The 21,075-nt window shown below is 37.6% G+C and overlaps 3 protein-coding genes across 6 annotated transcripts; 2 read left to right on the top strand and 1 right to left on the bottom strand.

Annotated features, from left to right (window-relative positions):
• The first annotated feature begins 2,610 nt into the window (after positions 1–2,610).
• Positions 2,611–4,581, top strand: LOC135585443 (EPIDERMAL PATTERNING FACTOR-like protein 4). Its single transcript, XM_065188422.1, has 3 exons — positions 2,611–3,272; positions 3,554–3,588; positions 3,831–4,581. Exons 1-3 carry the CDS (start codon positions 3,167–3,169, stop codon positions 4,044–4,046), a joined length of 357 nt encoding a protein of 118 aa, XP_065044494.1. The 5' UTR covers positions 2,611–3,166; the 3' UTR covers positions 4,047–4,581.
• A 1,613-nt stretch (positions 4,582–6,194) lies between these two features.
• Positions 6,195–9,078, top strand: LOC135676821 (CBL-interacting protein kinase 18-like). The gene is made up of 2 exons (XM_065188421.1): positions 6,195–6,359; positions 7,289–9,078. The coding sequence occupies exon 2, from the start codon at positions 7,619–7,621 to the stop codon at positions 8,912–8,914; it is 1,296 nt and encodes a 431-aa protein (XP_065044493.1). The 5' UTR covers positions 6,195–6,359; positions 7,289–7,618; the 3' UTR covers positions 8,915–9,078.
• Positions 9,079–10,338: 1,260 nt separating this feature from the next.
• LOC135585438 (uncharacterized) lies at positions 10,339–20,618 on the bottom strand. Of its 4 annotated transcripts, none has more exons than XM_065188419.1 (4): positions 18,770–20,617; positions 18,498–18,648; positions 17,558–18,362; positions 10,339–10,729 (listed from the first exon to the last, which is right to left on the bottom strand). In XM_065188419.1, the coding sequence occupies exons 1-4, from the start codon at positions 20,156–20,158 to the stop codon at positions 10,570–10,572; spliced, it is 2,505 nt and encodes an 834-aa protein (XP_065044491.1). In that variant the 5' UTR covers positions 20,159–20,617; the 3' UTR covers positions 10,339–10,569. The 4 variants fall into 4 exon arrangements, with proteins under 4 accessions (XP_065044491.1, XP_009406058.2, XP_065044490.1 ...); XM_009407783.3 differs by having other exon boundaries at positions 17,558–18,356; XM_065188418.1 differs by having other exon boundaries at positions 17,558–18,648.
• Between the last annotated feature and the right edge of the window lie 457 nt (positions 20,619–21,075).

Genomic DNA, 21,075 nt, shown 5'->3' with positions numbered 1-21,075 from the left:
AAATCCTTAATGTGCACTCCAAGTGTTATTTCCAAAAGTAAATTAAAGAGAATTCATATCTCACTTGGTGTGCATCTATGAAGGAGCATAAAAAGAGGTCATAAAAACTGAGAATGAAATTATTGTATTCTCTAGGAGATGTTATAATGTCATCAGCAAAGTGTAGAACTACAAAATCAATGAGTATAAGAAGAAGAATGATAGTTAGAAGATGGGTAAAGAAATATTGTAGATTTTTCTATCAAATGTTTTTCTGAAAAATACAGCATCAAGCTAAGAATTAAAGGACTGATTAATATCCAATAAGATTTTTGTATTTAAAATCTACTGTACAATTAAAATGAGGTGAATAAAAAGCAATGACTTCATGGATTAATCTCATACTTTTTTTGCAAAACTAGGCAACCTTGTTAATAGTATAATCAACTCCTTTGTCAGACAACACAATCTTGATCTCTTTTTCTTGTTTTCTTTCGGAGTTAGTCATATAAACCTTGTGATTTTTTAGTACATTACAATTAATCTTTATAAGATAGGTGTAAAAATCACAAAACTAATTGGAATGACAATAGAATTTTGGTTTCTCTTATAACTAAACTAAGCTTAATTGTAGGATACAAGTTGTTAAAGGAAATTTCCAGCCAAACTACAACAATGAAGCTCACATGTCAAATGTTGAGTACATACTTCAAGCTTGGACAATAGGCTCATTGGAAATGGATCCATCTTGAGAGAGAAGAGATCTCTCTCAATGATTTTTGCAGTTGGAAGCTCAATGCCACCCTCTTAGTGCAAAAGAAAGTATTCTCAAGTGTAACAAACAAAAAAAAATTTCTCTCTCTCTCTCTCTCTCTCTCTCTCTCAGAGCAAATAATAATAATTTTGTGTTTTTTTATCATTGTTTAAGACTCGATCAAATAATAAATAACATATGAATATTAGTTTCCACTTCATCATCAACAAAATGTTGATTCACTGTATTCATTCATCATAATTGAATTACATCTTTTTATGCAAAGAATAGGATGAATGACCCATCACATCATAAACATGTGGAAATCGAAAAGAATAAATCAAAAAAAGGGAAAAAAGAAAAGAAAAAGAAAAGCCTTCTTCTTAGAATAACACTTTTATTTTATCTTATCTATCCTTTGAAAAAAAATTAAAAATAATATCAAATAATGAATCGCCATCACATTGTAAGCATATGGAAATCGGAAAGAATGAATCAAATAAGAGGGGATATTTGATGTCCTGCAATTAATCTCACCTTAGAATATAAATAAGAAATAGAAAAACACTTCCACTTTGATGAAGTTTATTTGGTTTAAAAGAATTAAATTTTCTACGAGGCATAGAGGTAGAAAGAATATCTTATTTTGCTTGTAGTCAAACCGTCAAACATAGCGAAGCATATATGGAGTACTATCATCAAAATTCGTGACACATGCGAAGACTGAGCCATGAACGAAGCCTTATGGTGGAGATGGAGAAGACCGGTCAATCTTTCCCCCCTCTCCGAGGAGCCAATGTGTCACCTCATCGGAGTCCTTCAGTCACACCACCTCAAGCATTCTTGAACTCAGTTCTTGGTGACCTCAACCGGCTCTCATCTTATGACCCTTCTTGAAAGGAGCAATCAGCTAATTTCTTGAATTATTTTTTTGGATATTGGGTCAGAATTTTTTTGGGGGCACTCTTAAATTAGATTTGGGTACTCTTTTGAGAAAATGAATGAGCAGATTTGCATATATACTTGTCCTTGAAAAATTACTATTTAGTAAAATAATAAGAGATTAGATAATTATAATAATAATATGATCCTCTTATGATCAATTCAAGTAGAAAAATATACATTTAAGTGGTATCCAAGTTTAATTTTAGTAAGTAGAATCAGATTAAAATTTGGACGAAATTAAAAATATATCTATTATCATTCACAACTATTCTTATTCCCAATATAGTTTTAAGTTGATTCTATGATTATAGTTTATAGCCCTAACATACTATCATTTTGAATCGATCGAAATCGATCTATTAATTTTTTAATTATATTTAATAAGAAATTTTTTAAAAAAAATAGACTTAGAAACTAAATAGAGTATCTGAGTAATTATAAGAATTGAATTCATTGGTATTCTTGAAAATACAATCACATATATAATCATACTCAATTTGATAAAAAAATATTTAATATATATTTTATGATTTCATACTCATAATATTTTTTCTCTCGCATCGATTAAGGGATATGATAACTAAGACACTCTACTAATCATCTTTTCGATTCTTATCAAACAATTATATTGATTAAATCCGATACTCAGATCCTTTAAAAATAGGTAGTAATCCTTATTTTATCAAAAAATATTAGTAGCGGTGAACAACAAATTAGTCTCACAACACTAAAAATTTTAATTATTGATCTATTATTATTATTATTATTATTATTATTATTATTATTATTATTATTATTATTATTATTATAGGAAGAAAGAATGCTAAGCAGAACAGAGAGCAGATTCTTGGAGGGATAAATCCGTACAAGGAGAGAGAAAACAAGGGAATAAAACAAGGGGGAGGACGGTGAAGGGAGACAACCGTGCTCTGCATGCCCTGAGTCACTCTGCCACACTTCACAAGCAAATGTCTCTCTTCCCTTCCCACCTCCCTTTTCTTTTTCTTTTAACCTTCCCATCCCTTCTCCTCACTCGGAATCCTTTGATGAAGTTAATAATCCTGAGGTGCTTTCGTTCCGCGGTGAGTTTTAGATTTTTGGTCAACGCAACCTTAGTGACATGAACACCACTGAGGCCGATGATATCTGAATTCCCGAAGCATGCGTTGGCTGCTTCTTGCTAATCCGATCGCACAAAATCTCATCAAGCCGTTCATAACTTCTCTTCGCTGATTAGAGCGGCCAAGAGATAAAAGACAAAGCGACGAACAGTGCTCCCTGTGTTTCTGTGCGCCTGTGTCAGAGCGAGATCGATCGATCAACACTAAATTGCTCTGCTAGTCTTGTCTCAGAGGCAGTCACAGAGATCTGATGTTTCTGGGGAGAGGAGGGGAAGGTTGCTGCTGCGCCTCCAGGTCTCGTCTTGCTCCGTTCTTCTTCCCCCCCATTTGCTCCTCCTATTACTTCCTTCTTTAAGAGGGGCTGTTGATGGATTCGAGGGGAGAAAGGGGCTCGAACATGGCTCTTCTTCTGTACTGTGCTCTTATCTGCCTCTTCTCCGTTTCTGCTCTCCTCCTCACGAGTGCTCACCCAGGTGAGAAAGATTCCACATTTATGGCATCACGAGATCTTTCTATTATTGCTTGTTTGGCTTCAGTTTAGCCATTAGATTCTAGCACATATTAGGATGTTTTGTCAGCTCACCTCTCTGTTCGTTCTTTTGTTCTGATGTAGAGGTGATGGTTGCATTCTACTTTGGTCATCTGTCGGTCGGTCATATGAATGCTCGGCACAATGGCTGTTTTTGAGCTAAATTAGCTGTCGATATTAGCAAGTATTTTGTCATCAATTAATCTTTTTGCTTTTCTGCCGCAGATGTTGGAAGCCTAACAACTGTTTCCCAAGCTCAGGTAATCTTCCTACTTGTCGGTTTCTGTGATCTATATGACTGCGTAGAATAGATAGTTAGCATCCAGTGGAAGCAGTGGAGGTGAAGCAGGTGGCGCACGTTAGCACGACGTTGCGAGCGCCGTAAGGGTGCATGGAGCGCGCCTCGGCTAGCGTGCGCCACTTGCTCGGAGCCCGGGCGCTGCTCCCGGCACATCTTAGCCCTCGTGTGCCGCTGATGCCAGCTTAAGGCAGGTGGGCGCAGGAGGCGTCGGCGGGGAGGCGTCGGGAGCTGAGCGGCGGTGGCGGTGGAAGAGGCGGATGGCCGGGATCGTATCCTCCGCTGTGCGCGGCCAAGTGCGGCGACTGCACGCCGTGCAACCCGGTCCACGTGGCGGTGCCTCCGGGCAGGGCGGTGGTCGCGGAGTACTACCCGGAGGCCTGGCGATGCAAGTGCGGCAACAAGCTCTACATGCCCTGACCATCCGCCCGAGTCCCAGCCAGCTTCCCTCGCTTGCACACCAACCGTTCGACGAGTGGTATATGAGAAGGATTACTACCTTGCAACGTAGCACATGAAGCTACTCATTCATGCACCTGCTTCATGAACAAGACAAGACCGCTGGAGCGACTCCGACTCCACCGTATTCTTTCGCTCATGGCTTGCAACATTTCAGGTCAAAGATGCGATGTTGTGTCACCATGGACCAACCATGCGAAAGAACATGTCAAAACAGAGAAGCTTGTATCTTCTTTGCCGGACATCGATGACAGCATAATTGTGATATCATGATATTGTTATCGACCAGAATTGAGCTAAAGATCCTCCTCCTGAGGTTTGGATCTTACTCATTTGTTCCTGATGTATTACCAACTGAGACAAGCGAGCACAGTATGTCTTCTCATGTTCATGATGTTTCTTGTGGCCACTCTGGTTCCTTCCATGGCCAGGGCTCATGCAGTGTACATTAAACTTGAGTTGAAGAGAAGGGCTCATGCAAAGCCTCTGGTATTCATATCAACATTTACTTTGGTCTGCCTTAATTAGATGTGGATGGATTCAGTTACCTACATGGTACAAACAGGAGCTACAGATCTGGCAACAGCAAAGAGCTCAAAGCACCTCATCGTCATCATCAACAAGAGGAAGCTGGGACCTGATCTTTGTTTCTCAGTCACTCCAAAACCATGACCAATTGGTTGAGAACTCTATAATTTCAAGCAAAATGGCAATGGAAGTTTTTAGACATATGAATGATCCTCTTGCAAGTGTGTGATTTCACAGACTTACAGCCTTCACATTCTTCTTAAACTTGTCCTATGACCAATTTAAGATGGTCAGTAACTGAGAGCCAAAGTTTGGAAGATGGAAGAAAAATAGTGGACTGTAGTTTGTCAGCAAAGTAGAAAAATATTCTCATTTAATGGAAGTATGGTTGACAGAATATAGATCATTTAGTCAGTATAAAATCTTCAAAGTGAATTCTGCAAGTATGTTCCTCACATTTCAAGTATTACCTATTAAGGAAATTAGCTAAGGAGCCAAAGTAAAAAGAAATAAATAAAAAATATTTTGCTCTTTATGTATCATCATAGTAAATAATTTTGATTTTCTTAAAACATTAACTATATTAATATATTGGAAAAAAAATTTCGCACAGCAAACTCAAATATTATGCATAGCAATGAATTAGTAGGGGTGACGCCATTTCTGATGGCCACTGCTTTGGTTGGTTAAACGTCTGCATCTTATCATATGAACATGAATTATGAATTTATAAAAAATAATTCTAGCAAAAAATAAAAAAATTTTATAAAATAGTAAAAAATTGTTGCGTCTAATAATAAGACATTATGGTGATGAAAGTGCAACATATTTGTACCAAATTTGAGCTCCTACAACACTAACTATGATTTTCATACATCTTTACTATTACTAAGCATTTTGTATGATTAAAAATATTTAAATTATTTGCAAGACGCAAATATGGTATGACAAAATTAACACCAATTATTGAGTATTTATATTTTTTTTTAGCCCCAATTAACTAATGTCAATTATAATTAGAAGTGGTTGACCATACGCAAGAGAAAATAATATTTGTATTGCGACATCCAACTAGATTATTACAGTGTTACACAAATAATATGTCTTAAATTTAAATTTATGTTATTTAATATAATAATAATATCTTCTAATTAGAAAAAAAAAAAAAAAAAAAAAAAAAAGGTTTGACACGAGCAATCGTATGGCAAACAAAACAACAAGCGACGTGTGTTGCGATCGATTACACGAACGCTGGTCGGCCAGAGGCGTGTCTCTGCAGTGGAACAAGAAACGTGTGATACCATAAGAGGAAGTCAACCTTTTCCTTGGAGAGACAACGACAGTAGAAGGCGACATGTGCTGAGGTCATATCCAAGTCCGATTCATTGAATCTACAAAATCGATCGCACATGGATTGCGTCTAATCCGAAACCGATTCTCGATTTTGGTTCGATTCGGGTCCACATGTTCCGGAACCTTCGTATCAATTGTATGTCATAATGAGAATTAGAAGGGGCAGTTTTGGTACTTCAAGTAGAACATGCAGGTAATGATGAAGCGCCTGCCGCTTCGCCTCTGCGTTTCTCGCATTGCTTGGTATTTGAACGCCCGGTCGGGACGTATCCGGAATCGCGAGTGGCGGCTGTGGGACGCAGAGCCGCTGACGTTTCTTTCTTCTCCCGGTACGATTCCACTTCCGAGCTCGAGGCGAGGTTGGTGTGGTGTTCTGCCACTAAGGCTGGGAAGGTAACAACACCTTTTTCTTGTGTTAGGGCTGCGTAGATGTCTCTGTTCTCGTGTTGGTTGCGGTTGTTCGATGAATCGGAAAAGGCGAGTTTTTTAGTGGGATTTGTGGGGAAACGTCTCGCCTTTTTGGTCTCCTCCTTTCTATTTTTTGCTGGATCCCCGTAAAATATCTTGATTTCTAGTGCTGTGACCGTGATTTCGTGTTCGAACTTGGTGGTGTTAGCGGTTCTTCGACGATTTCGTGTGGATTGTGGTGAAAGTTTCGCAATTATCGTTGCATTTGGATGGCAGTTTTTTTATATGTCGCGAAAGAAATTATTTGTTTTCTGCTAGGAAAGGTCTCCCCTTTCGTTGTTAGTTTAGATATGTTGGAAAGTTTCTGCTGTCATCTTGAGTTCCGGAACTGCTAATCTTTGAAGAGACATCAAACGAGTCATGTGATAGATTGTGGTAATTGGAGTTTGATGGAAATGGTTATCCATCATTGTCAGTGGCCATTGAATTAAATGCAGAAAATATGAGAAAATTTTCTTTTCTCCATTGTATTATGGATATCAAGTATTGATATCCATTGAAAGACCAAGATTTTGCTGTTCCTTCCTCTGTAAGGCTTATCAGATGTTTTAATTTGGCTCAAAGCACTATTCCTGCATCTATATGCCATGTACAGATGTACGTGATCTTCAATATTGAAAGTATTCCTAAATATAACAAAAAAAGTGGTATAGGATCACAATGGAAGCTTCTTTGGCTACAAGTCATCGTATGGTTAGATTGATCATGTGTTTTCTAATTGCTATTGCTCTCTTTTATGACCCTGTGTCGTTTGTGACTATGAAATTAGCTTTTACTATACCTGCAAAATCTTTTAGCTTGTATGTGAAGCTGACTAAGTTGCGAGAATTAATGTGGATTCGCCCTTCTTTCAGCATTGTCCAAGAAGAAAGATGCGTGTAACAGGATCGCTTCAACTGTGCTTACAGAATTGTTGCTCCAGTTGCATGATCCTTTCTCATTGTAAATAAGACCTGGAAGCATGGCAGAATCCAGTATATCCATCGTCGGGGCCGATTTAACATTGTTATAGGGTCAATTAATAGTCAGTAACATCCTTGGAGTAGTCGGGGCTGATTTAACAGTGTTATAGGGTCAGTTAATAGTCAGTAACAGCCTTGGAGGAGTCGGTGACACATCGTCTGGTCTTCGGGCGTTGTAAGTATTGTGTAGTATCAGCCTGGTTTGGAGTATCATAAGCATACATGGAAAACAGAGGGCCTATCCTGATGCAAAGATTTGAAGTAGGGAGATTACTAGGACAAGGAAATTTCGCAAAGGTATATTATGCTAGGAATCTTAGAACTGGCCAGAGCGTTGCCATAAAGATGATTGACAAGGAGAAAGTATTTAGAGTTGGTGGTGCAGAACAGATCAAGCGGGAGATATCAGTAATGAGGCTGGTGAGGCATCCAAATATTGTGCGCCTCTTTGAGGTCATGGCAAGCAAGAGCAAGATTTATTTTGTCATGGAGTATGTAAAAGGTGGTGAGCTATTTGACAAGGTTGCCAAAGGCAGGCTACAAGAGGATGTCGCACGAGGATACTTTCAGCAGCTGGTCATCGCTGTCGATTACTGTCACAGTCGAGGCGTTTACCACCGTGATTTGAAGCTCGAAAACCTACTATTGGATGATAATGAGAACCTGAAGGTATCAGATTTTGGTTTGAGTGCTCTTGCTGATTCCAAGAGGCAAGATGGACTACTGCACACTATTTGTGGGACTCCAGCATATGTTGCTCCTGAGGTAATCAGTAGAATGGGATACGACGGTGCCAAAGCTGATATCTGGTCCTGTGGGGTGATTCTTTTTGTGCTTTTGGCAGGTTATCTTCCCTTTCGCGATTCAAATCTCATGGAGATGTACAGGAAAATTGGGGGAAGTGAGTTCAGGTTCCCTAGTTGGTTCTCATCTGATGTCCGGAAGCTGATATCAAAAATTTTAGATCCTAATCCAAGTACCAGAATTTCAATGTCAACAATTACCGAAAGTAAATGGTTCAGAAAAGAGACTGATGACAAGAAATTAAATAGCAAAGTATTCATGGATGTGTCCAGAGCTTTCAACTCCGTCGGTAGCAAAACTGATGAAGGAATGCAAGAGTCGGATGAAGTCACAAAATTGAATGCTTTCGATATCATCACTCTTCTATCAGGATTCAATCTTTCGGGTCTGTTTCGGGAGTGGAACCAAGATAAAGAAGCAGTATTCACTTCCAACATGCCACCATCAACCATCATCTCAAAGTTTGAGGACTTAGCCAAGCATCTGAAGTTAAAGATTAAGAAGAAGGACACTGGGGTTATAAAAATAGAGAGATTGGATGAAGGCAAGAAAGGTGTTCTAGCCATGGATGCCGAGATCTTTGAGATCACCCCTTTGTTTCGTTTGGTGGAAATAAAGAAGTCCAATGGTGACACTGTAGAGTATCAGAAGTTGATAAAAGAGGGCATGAGGCCAGCTCTGAAGGATATCGTGTGGACATGGCAAGGTGATTAACTGTACTTTCAGAAGTGTCATTATGACAAGAAGCTCCTTGATCAAGTAATTTTCATACAACTTTACATTTTTCTTCGGTAATTCTTGGCTGTCAGCTTCATGACACATTTCCAATTGTATCGACACTCTCTACATGTTGTGGATATATGTATGTTGTTTATAGATGTTGTTGGCAGAGAGATGTTCTTCGGCCTCTTCAGGTGAGATTTCACTATGGAAGCAAAAGTTGCAACTAGTGCTTGCTTATTAGTGTAGCTTCATCTCCCTGCTTTAAATACCATAAGCTTGATAGTTTTTTTGTTTGTTATGGTCATGAATTTTAGACAAAGAAGCTCCTCTTCAGCTAGTGTTTCCGATGGCAAACAGAGAGAGAACACAATCCTCTCTGTCGAGTTCGGACTCTCAGTTAGCCAATTAAAACAAGTAATGATATGTTGCCTCGATGGATGTAAAAAGGCATCGTCTTGTTTGCCTCTCTGTTTGCCCTTTATATGGTGATTCTGAAACTGGGAGGACAACTCCTAAAAATTCCAATGGATATAAGAAGCGTTTTCCTTCGATATACTGCTGCTTTGCAGTACGAGTCTCGTGTTGATTTGTTTGTTCAGTCACCATCATGTTTGCGTTTGCGATCTTGTGGATAATTTACCGTGAAAACTCAGGCAGACTTAGTAGTTGCTGCAAGATCTGGATCCATTTAACACTCATGTAAAGTTTCAAGTCTCCGTCCCAGACCTGTCTTGATCTCTGACCAGTTCGGTACCAGCCGAAATATATATAAGGGCATGAAATTATTGCTGTTCCTCTAAATGCATGATAAGTAGTATTTCTGTGACTCAAACTCTGGTCTCTTGTATCATAAAGAAACAATCTTGATCTCTCACCAACCTTACCGTTCTATCAAGCCTTACCTTTTACTGATCTACATGGACCAACAGAGAAACAAGAGTGCTCCGTATCAGTCCGACAGGTTTTCTACACCTAAGAACAAGAGAATGCAGAAATATAATGCATACAACGGCTCAAGTTTTTGCAACCAAGATCGAACTAATATAGAGATTCTCATCAAAGGCCCCAAGCATGAGATCCCGATTCAATAAGACGAATACTTTGCGGCACAAATCATTAAGCCAAGATTGACACCCGACTATCGATGTCAGATTAAGAACCTTCAACTAATATGAATTGGGACTGCACAAACCATAAGTTCGATCAATGCATTACCTCCTCAAATTGTATCCCGCTGATCCCACCATAATTTCCCAGAGTACCAAACGAATCATACCTGTGAAACGTTGCAAACTGTTGAAACAAGTTCCAGAGCGTTTTGCAATTATATCTCCAACCTTCGGCCATGTGCTGTTATATAGTGGATTACCTATTTAAAACCTCTATCAGAAATAAACGCAAGAGACGAGTTAGACTCGACTGCAAAGGACATAAATATTATTTCCAAATGACAATACACCAAGAGGGAATGGAAAAAAAGAAATGATGAGCTTCTTCATTATCAACCTGCCAACTCATAAACTCATTCTAACAAGACTAATGGGCATCTTGAAGGGATTCATGAATGCATGCATGCATCTCTAATCATGCTAGTGAGATGACCATTTCATTAGCTTTAAGATAAAATGAACAAGTTCTTCAGTGTTTTATACCGACTCCTTTTGACTGAACGACCAGACTGATGCTGTCTCTGGACTAGCTGAGAACAAGCCTCCAATATTTGAGTTTGCAAAGGAAGAGTTTCCATCTTGCTGAGGACCAGTAGCTGCCCACTCCACCCTGCCAACATTCGGAAGACTGCCATCTCTGGAATGAGAAAATATAGGCAAGGTTACAATCCTTTAATCAATCCAAATTGAGATACAACGAATCAGAATATCCTCACGAAAAAGAATAATTCCAAAATATGATGCCTATTGTACATAAATTTGTATGATATCATGCTTAATTTTGTACTCTCAATTATGCCACTTTAACACAAAATAGGCCAATCTCACTTAGTCCATTGAAAAGAAGAAGAAAAAGAACAGTCTTGCAAAATCTGCAAAACCAAATGAATGGGTATAAACTGACACATTATAAAAGGAAGATTGAGCCCAAATAGTGTTGCTAAATGAGGAGGTCTTATGGATAACAGAAGCAAGTATCTCTAGATCAACTGTCCTATGGTTGATCAAAGGAAAGTACCTCTTCCTAGACATATATCTATTTTTTAAGTTCTACCATATTTGAATTCCAGAAATCAGTGGCCAGGGATGAATTATATAATCCAACCTGACTTGCTAAAAATATGAAGAAGAGAAGGTACTCACTCAATTATGATGACAATACTTAACAGTCAAATATACTGAGACTAAAGATATAGAAAGAATATATGTCCAAAGAAGGATGTCAAAATGTACCGAAATACCCATGTTAACCTGAACTGGATGCAAAAGATTGTTTTTATCCAAGGATAAATACTCAAATGTGGTAATTCATTTCTAGAAGATCCAAAAATTGATCCAGAACCTAATTTTTTGCAACATATGGTTGGTACTACAATTATACGCCTTTTTGTTTGTAGTCTAAGCTTGTACAGCAAAGGAAAAATAAATAAATTTCTCTAGTCATTAAAAAAAATTAAGAATAGGGAAATGCAAGCTTGAGACTCACAGATAATAATTAAAAGTACTGAGCAAGGAACAGTGACAAATACAAGTATTCAAGGTTCACAAAGTTAAAGTTTAAATTATTTTTTCCTTTTTTTCAGAAATGAAATTATTACCAGCATGTATATATCAGTTTTTTTAGCCAAGTTAAATAAGGCATATTACCAAATATATCAATTGTGACATCCCAACTTAGTCCCATATCAAATTTTGGTGAATTGAGTTGGTTTATAGTGCTAGATAGGTCTACTACTATGATGTTGAACTTAAGCATTATTTGATCAATGGTTTGGAAAATTACAAATTATAGTTCACACAGTTATATCATATCACAATAAACCCATGTGAAGGTTAAATTGTTCTTTTTCTAGAAATAAAACAACAACAACAATAACAAAACCATAAGTCCCAACTACTTGGAGTCGGCTACATGAATCCTTTGCCATGATTAAGATCTGTAAAAAGTTAAATGTGTAGTTAAGAGTTTTTAGATCCTTATTTATAGTTTCTATTAAGGTTCTTTTAAATCTTCCTTTACCATTTGTTGTATCACTAACAATAGTCATTTTATAACTTTTAACTATCAAAGTCTTTTCTAAAAATGAAACTACTACCACAAAATGTGACATATGTTAATTGTGGCATCCTAGTATAACCCCACATTGGAAGTCAAAGAATTGAGAAAGTTTAAACGAGTAGATGAGACCACAATTATTATCATGAGTTTGTGCATTTTGGATCTATGATTCAGGGTTATAAAACTAATAGATCAGTTATCTCACTGGATTGGTTCGTAACAAGTTAAATCAGAATGGTCCTAAGATTGAATCCAGTAAGGGTCATAAGTAGGAAAGAATCATGAATAGGATGCATATCATGATACGAAGCTACTGCTCTCGTGAGCTTCATGTTCTGCCATCAAATGTATGGCAAGGCAAAAAATTAAAAAAATAAATAAAACACAAAGACATGCATCTTTAGCTCTCTCTCCACAATAAGCCTAAAAAAAAGACAATTAGGTTCTTCCCAGGGAGAATTTGATGCAAACCTCATCCTCATATGCCATGAATGATTCCAAGGTTGCAACAGAGCAAATGAAATGCTACTTCAAAGCTTACCCTCTAAACAAGGGAGAAAAAGAAAATAAATCTAATAATTATATAATATTGTGATGCTTAACGCCAAAAGGCAAGACATCAGTCATCAGGACCAACTGCTAAAAACCCTCTTCTTGTGCAAATTCACATGTGATTACTGCTTGGAGTATATGACTATGATATGAACTGTTAGCAACTCAAAACAAAATCCAATTCATCAGTACCACAAAAGATGATGAAACAAAATCAGAACAAGATCTTTTCAATAATTAAACATTACCAAGCCTAAGTAAACACAAAATGTTTGGACCAAATCTATATTAAATATCTCCAAACATGATAAGACCAAGCAAATGAGATCGATCAGATCAAGAAATCAACTGATCAAACTCAACAGCATTGACATGAGTGATAAAAGGCTGATCCAATATAATTAAAAATCATGTCCTCGTTAATATACTAACTAATAAATTTTCACACAACTAAGAGGTCAATATGTCATGACAACCTCAAAATGCTAAATCAGTAATTTCACATGTTCAGAAATGACCAGACTTTTTCTCGAGTCATATGCAGGAATACCAATTCATCAAATCATAGCTCCTCCAGAATTTCAAGACTACATGAAAAACTATATTACGCGCCACAATTCTTCGAACATAAATCACACAATTCTCAACTAAGCCTCAGAAACAAATTTCATCAAGTCAACTTTAAAAGGCATGATTGTTCTCATCAATCAATTAGTCATCTACAAATGTCAGTGATGAGTTCTCAAGGGAGTCCGATCTTTAGGAATTTTATAGATTTATAAAAATAGATATTTCATTGCTCAATATAGTCCTCATCTAGGGACATCTGCACACATGCTAGCAAATGAACACATTTTGGTATGTTTTGTCACCATTCATGATAGGTGTCTTTGTAAGAGAAATTAGAAAAAATGCAAAAAGCTAAACAACTGAAGAAAAAAAGAAAAGGATTATATACAATATATTGGTCCAGCTTCAGCTGCCTCTAATGCCAGACCTTCCATTCACCATCAAAAAATGCACATCAATAAGGCAACACTACAATTATAACATGTCCACAGGTTCACTGTCAGTCAACCCAAGAAACCAGAGAAAATCCTAGATCCACTCTACGGTCCACAATCTGCCCGCACAACTTCTCACAGAGCCTTACAGACCAGTTTGTAGACCAGTTGCACTAAATACTGATTTCAGTTATACCATTATTGTGAACTTAAAGTTCCAATTTAATAAAGGCTAGTAGGTAAAATTGGTTTCAAAACCAATATTGACTAGGGACAATATAATCAGGATCAACAGAACAATCAGATGTAATCAACAGAATCGGATCAACAAAAGAGTATAAATTAGAATTTTAATCCTAAAAAATCATTAAAATCATATAAATAGCAAAATACTAGAAAACATTAAAAAAAATATAAGGAACATATTTCATAAGATATCTGTCTTTTCAAATAAAAATAAAATTAACATATAAAAGATTTAAAAAATATAATAACAACAAGAAATAGAGAATAATTCATTTAAAACTATTATATAATTATTAAATTTTAAATATAACCATATTATACAAAGATATTATTAAAGTAACAGTTACAATCACATAAAAGCTCTGCTATGGCCAAAATGCTTCTGCAATCATCATTCAGGTGGAAAGTAGATTAAAGCATAAACATACCAAGGAATTGGGATTATCTTCAACATCCTCTCTGTATGAAAGCATCCCTATTTCATTGAGAAGTCAAGGACTTTCCTCAATTCCTCCCTTTTAGATACCTAAAACCTTTCCTCATTTTAATGATAATGAATGGTGAATTGCAGCAAAATGGTCAATGAGAAAAGCATCGTTGCAACAAAAAACAAACAATGACTGTTTCATTTATTTCACAGAGCCATAGATATTTTTTACTTTTCTCTAATTCAGCCTACATCTTCTTCTCCAATCTCTCTTCTTATTTGAGAAGGTAAAAATCAGACTGAATCAACCAAAATCAGCCGACACCACCTGATTATATTTATTTAGTTGTTTCCAACTTTCCTACTGATTTCTTACTATAAGACCAAGATATTGATCAAAATCAGATCGATCTTGGAAGATATTAACAAAAATTGGATGTCATATAGGAACTGATCGATACCATGAATCATGTTTCGGAGCAAAAATACTTCCAATAGTTTTTTTGATGCACTTCATGATTTTTGTCAACATTATTTGACATAAAGGATAATTTTATCTTAATACAGTTAGAGTATTCAGTTTCTCAAACAGAGTATCTTTCTTCTCTAGCTATATTATGACAAGGACAAGAATAAAGCTTAAAGATCAGCATGACATCAAGGTCGGAGTAAATACCATATCTTAGCATGACATCAAGAAAACACCAAGTAACTTTTTTGTCTTATGTCACTTTATGAAATACCATATCTTAACACCGCTTGAACTGATGTAAAAGTCAATTTTTGTAATTTTAATCTTTTAAATATTTTGATTGTTTGGAAGTTGCCACATGGCACAAAATCTTGTGTATTTCTACATCACCTACCAATATTATACAAGATAAGGAAAAAATTAAGCTAAAAAATGAATGATGATTAGGAAAATAAATTTGATTGCATCTGCTAAAGAAACAAACTAATCCTAAGCAACAATCTTACATATAAGGAAGATCATATCTCAAAAGAAAAAAATGGAAGTAAAGCTTCTCTATAAATGGTAGATTCCCGATCAACTGACCTTGAATCAAGTAATATGATTCCTAGGACGTGGTATTGTATTTTTTTCAGTTTTCCTTTTTGACATATTTGGAGGCCAATACATAAGAAAAAAAATACTAAACTAAAGACAACATGATGTATGAGTCATGAAGGCCATCTTTTGTCCTCCAATAGTGTAATTTGGTTGTCCTTGTTACTGTCCATAGCAAGGGTGTCTGATGTAATGTTTGAACTTTTCAATTTGTTCATACCTTAGGTAGCATGTAAAAGATTGACATTGACAGTAGACTTAGCAGCCCCATTTTGATTGAATTTTGTGGCCATTTCTAGCTTGCATAGGTTGCATGTTGTCATCACATCAAGGCAAAACTGTCTGAAAATGAAGCCTCCAACTCGCAACTTGCTGGGATTTTCTAAAGCAGAGATATGGCACGAAACACAAACCCCTAGAATCCCCAAGTGGCACAAGGTTGGATGGGACACCAAAGTAGTGTCCCAGGTTGGTTTATTGCTTAGTCTGGCAGCAGTGTCGGATAGGTACTTACGCATCTTTTATGCGTGGCAAGGGATCCTTTATTGCATGACCATTCAAAGATTGCAAAATCCATCTCTATACTTTGTATTGTCTATAAAATGTTTACTTTATGTTTGTTTATGGTATCTTGAGTTTCCACTTCAGTAGAGGGATGACATCAATGCATTCACTTGTTCACTTCGTCCTTTTCTCTTTTACCAGTCCTTTAAAGGATTTCATACCCAAGATTATCACACAACTTCGGCAATGAGTCTGTGACAATGTGTAAGGCTCCCATTTAGCTCCATCAATGGCAATGTACTAAAATATCAAAAGGCAATGGTTCTGAACAGTAGCTGCAAAAATATTTATTTTGACAAATATATATAGTATCATGTCAGTTATGGCTGATTTTGCCCATAATAGACATAATTTCGAAATTTTGGGATGGACAAACACTTTTACTTTATGGCTGTAAATTTATTGAGTCCTAATATTAGAAAGCATATGCAATGTACCAAGTAAAAATGAAATTTTAATCAAGCACCTACCACACTAACTTAAGCAAAAGAAAATGGACTTTTGAAGCAGTTTTCCTAATTCAATTGCTTATTTCTTTTGTTAACCTTGATTTTTATGATAGAGCATGACTTCATATTCTAATTTCTAAATATCAGACTAGATGAACTTAAAAAAAACAGAATTCTGAATGGCCAAGCAGCTCATCTCAACATACACGGAAACAAAAAAAAAGGCACTCCGCGCTGTTGAAAAAGGCTGTAAGTACCTCCCTAATTAACACACACTTCCATACTTAATATGGTCGGGACATACAAGTCAACAAAGAGATAAATAATGTCCAGAGTAAGAAGTTGCATGAACATGTCCTGGAAATGGTAACATATCTTATTTACTAAATGAAGTCACCAAATGTGGAAGAAAGTTTAACCACCATCTATCAAAATAAGGAATCTGCATGAAGATTCCAATTATAGCAAAGAACTAAAAATGTCATCCTCAATTTTAAGATTTAAGAATTACAGAAAACATTTCTCAACCCTCCAAACATCACAAAAATACAAGGACCTTTTATGATTTGCATGATTCAAAGAATTTATCAAAAAATGTACATAAACCAGAAGAGTAAAGGTTATCTTTCTTCTTTTATCAGCATCACTAATCCTTGTTAAATATCTTCCAAGGAACAAATTTTCAATCTTGCTAAGATGACATGATGCCTAATTTGCAATTAGCTTACATAAGACCGTTTAAGTTCACAATGCGAACGAACAAATAACTAAGGCAAGGAAACTTAGTATTAGATAGATGCAATGCAATATGTTATATGCATTAAACCTTTTAATTATAATACAAGAAAAGAGTCGGAAGGCAATACATTGTAGTGTCAGATAGGAAACCAGCAGGCAAGACAACAAACACACCTAGGTCCAAATACAAGTAAAACAAACAAATCCAACTACGACAACATGTAATTTGTCCACAGCAAGAACTATTCTATGGTCTTCAATTTCGATGACACAGATAAGCACAGGTGTCAAACAAAACAGTTCTACAATAAATGGAATTCAACAATAGAATAATTGTAATGCATGTTAGATACTTACCTGAACCAAGAATTTGCAGGGGCTGGCTCAAAAGGACAGTCAGCAGATGACCTTTTTGGACTATTGTGTCTTGGGTCAATGTGTTGCATATTATCCACAAGACCAACAGGAAGCAAATTGCTTTTTGCATCAACAGGCAATGACTGGAAGGGTGATTTCTGCAAGCAATGATCGCTGCCATTGATACCAACACCATGGAAATTATATGTCCCACCATTCTGCTGATTACCATCATAAACATGCTGAGGAGCCTGTATACCCAGAAGAGTAGGACTCTCCTTTGCAATAAATGATGTCATAGGGTTGTGAGGAAAAGGATATATGGCGTCTTCTTGTTTCAGATTCTTCTGCCCTATGGGCAAAAACCAGCTGGAAGGCCCACCTAATCCCAAACCATCATGAGCGAGTGGAGTTCCCCACATTTGCCAAGTACCCTGTGACTCATCCACAATAGTAGGATGTGAATCCTGTGACTTTGAATTACATGGAAGTTGGCCCAATGCAGTCTGTTTTTCATCTGAAACACGCAATCTCGAGATAGGAGACTCAATTGGAGAAGGCTTGGATATGTTTCGAGGAGCAGATATATTCTTTATGACTTGAGGCTCTTGCACCTTGTCACCAGAAAGAATCCCAATGACTTGAGGCTTTTCCACCTTATCACTAGAAAGAAACCCAGCCCCCAAATCCAATGGGAAATTATCAAGTGATTCAGAAACTGGCCCAAGTAAGGATATTGGATCTGGAACATAGCATGGATCTTCAAAGAGTTCTGTTTCATCTGCTATTGAACTTGCACCTGCATCTTTGGAAGAAGGAACTAATGATTCAGCTACCAAAGAAGAGACTGAACTGCTACTAAAGGCAGCATCGACTGATGTACAGGCAGCGGAAGGCAATGGTTGCCCAGAAGAATAATTAGGCAGCAATCTTTTATTACCTAAACATTCACTTTGAGCTTCTACTTGGACATTCTCATTTTGACATGTAGTATTCGTGTCAGGGAAAGGAGATACAGTAGCTGAACGAGTAAACAGTTGATGCCACGATTTTTTGGAAGTACCTTGTAGTAATTGTGCATATGAACCTACCTAGAAAATGTAAAGAGATCAACAGCCAGCATTAATTAATAAGTTAAAAAATTCAAGAGCATACATGGAAATGAATATACACAACAATCAAAGAAAGGGACTTAAGTGTATCACAACTCACAGGCTCATGAGTGTTGGCCCCCTGAACTCTACCATCTCCATTTGGAAAAGCCTTGACCATTTTATCCCCGATCACTTGAGAATCTCTTTTTTTATCAGAAACGTGATCCATGAATCCGGCAGATGGCTTACTAGCTTTGTTAACGGTAGCTGGGATATGAGTATTTCTCCCGAAAAAAGTGGCACCACTTAAACTTCTAGAAGAAGATAGAAAACTACCTGTCATTCGAGCAAAGTATCTAGGCTTACTTGTTACTTTATTCCCATGCAAAGCCCCTGGTGTATGTGGCTTGTGTATATCTGTTGTTTTCAATGAATCCCGTCTTTCAGTCTCATTCCTCTTTTCAAACTCACGCTTTCTCTCACTTTCCCTGTTTATCCTCTTATCTAGGTCCTCGACATCAGAATTACTTTTGCTGGATCCCTTATCCTTGTCCTTCTTTCTTTCAGGCCTTCCTCTCTCTGCTACCTTCCTATTATCCCTTTCCCTATGAGCAACAGAACTCTCGGAATGCTCTTTCTCAGTTTTCAGCATCTCATCACGTATTCTCCTCCTTTCTTCTACCAGCCTTGCAACCTCCTCCCTTTGCTTTCTTTCTTCCTCTTCCAGCATCTCTTTTTCCAACTTTGCTTGACGCTTCTCCTCGGCTTTCCTTCTAGCTTTCTCCCATCTGCTCTCCTGCAGGTTTCCTCCATTTTCCCCTCTCTTAGATGATGACCCACTCTGGTCTGCATCAGAGCCATCTTCCCTCGAACCAAATCCAAAAACTTTTCTGAACAACCAAGTAAAGAAACAAAATAGCAGCTTGCAAGGAAAAAGCACCACACCAGAACACGACTTCTCCGTGGAGCACTGATCATCACTTGGCCAATAGTGGGGAAGAGGGTTGGCCCAATTCCTACTCCCCTCAGCTGACCAGTCCTGACTACACATCCATCCATTCTTGCCAACAAGATCATTAACTCCTGAACTACCAACCGACCGTGGAAGGTCCAAGACAGGCCTCTTAGAAACATGGCCACAGTACGAGCACATGAAGCGTCCTCCACCGGGGTTCTGGTCTCGGTACGGAGTATGACAGTTCCGGCAGCGGCGGGTTGCAGTCTTCTTAAGTTTCTGCATCTCAATCGCAAGGACACGGCGGCGCTCCCGCAGGCGAGCCGACCGGCGGGTCCGCCAAAGCGACAACTGAGGCATCAAGATCTCGTACCAGAAGAGGGTCACGAGAAGGACCATGACGCAGGCGAGCCGGGGCGAGGTGATCTCGAATCGGAGACCCGGTGGGAGGAACGGCGACATGGCCCAGAACAGAAGCAGCGGGATCAACAGCCAAGGCAGCATGGTGGCGATCCACCGCGACCACCTCTGAACCACACAAATTATACACATTTATCCCAGAACCGGCGACCAACGACGGCAAAATCCAACAACCTACAAACCCTAAAAAATCAAATCTTTTTTTCCGGCGCTTCTTCCTCAACCGACGTTCCGATCAGCGGCCTCTTCGATCAAAATTTCCTCAAAAAACACAAGAAAAGCGAACTTGAAGAGATCTCCCAATTCCTAGCCACGAAGCAACCCAATGGCACAAATCTAGCCCTAGAATCCCAATGTTTCGAATCTCGGAGCCGTAACCCGCTCGAAACCTTGATCAAGGAGGGAGGCGACTTCCTTGGGCGGTGAATCAGCGAATCAACAGCGCAGGATCGGACGAATCGAAAGGAAACGGGGGGAATCAGTGACTTACACATTCGAAATCCTTCATGGCGAAAACCCTAATTTGGGAACCTCCCCGTGCCCATGGCTTCGAGACGTAGTCGGAAGGAGAACATATGAAAGAGTCGATAGAATATTATTTTCTACAGTACATACACCCATATACCATATCTTCCTCCACTTTTCTTTTCTTTTTTTTCCCCCCTATTTTTTTACCAAATATTTTTATTTAACATTTATGTTATCCGTATTTTTGTACCATCCACATTTAATTTACAGACATACACAAATTTGAGCACCTTTTATTTTCCGTTGTGGGTATCATTAATAAGCTTTTAATATTTAGATGATGGGATAATAATTAAATTATCCCATCAATCTAAATGTGGCTTGCAAATAGGTTGGGACATCTTTTGTTCAACATAATTAAATTAATACATGTGATGCTAACATGAGATAACTCTTTCGTTGTTTACCGTTGAATCTCAGATTTTGATGATAAAATCAATTGATGAATTGATGAATTGATGAATTGAGATAAGTCAATAGACATAAAAGAACAATAAATTTTTAAGTATTTCCTTATGGTT

This window comes from Musa acuminata, chromosome BXJ1-6, assembly GCF_036884655.1.
Source record: "Musa acuminata AAA Group cultivar baxijiao chromosome BXJ1-6, Cavendish_Baxijiao_AAA, whole genome shotgun sequence".
NCBI lineage: Eukaryota > Viridiplantae > Streptophyta > Magnoliopsida > Zingiberales > Musaceae > Musa > Musa acuminata.
This window is presented reverse-complemented; position numbering and strand designations above follow the sequence as displayed.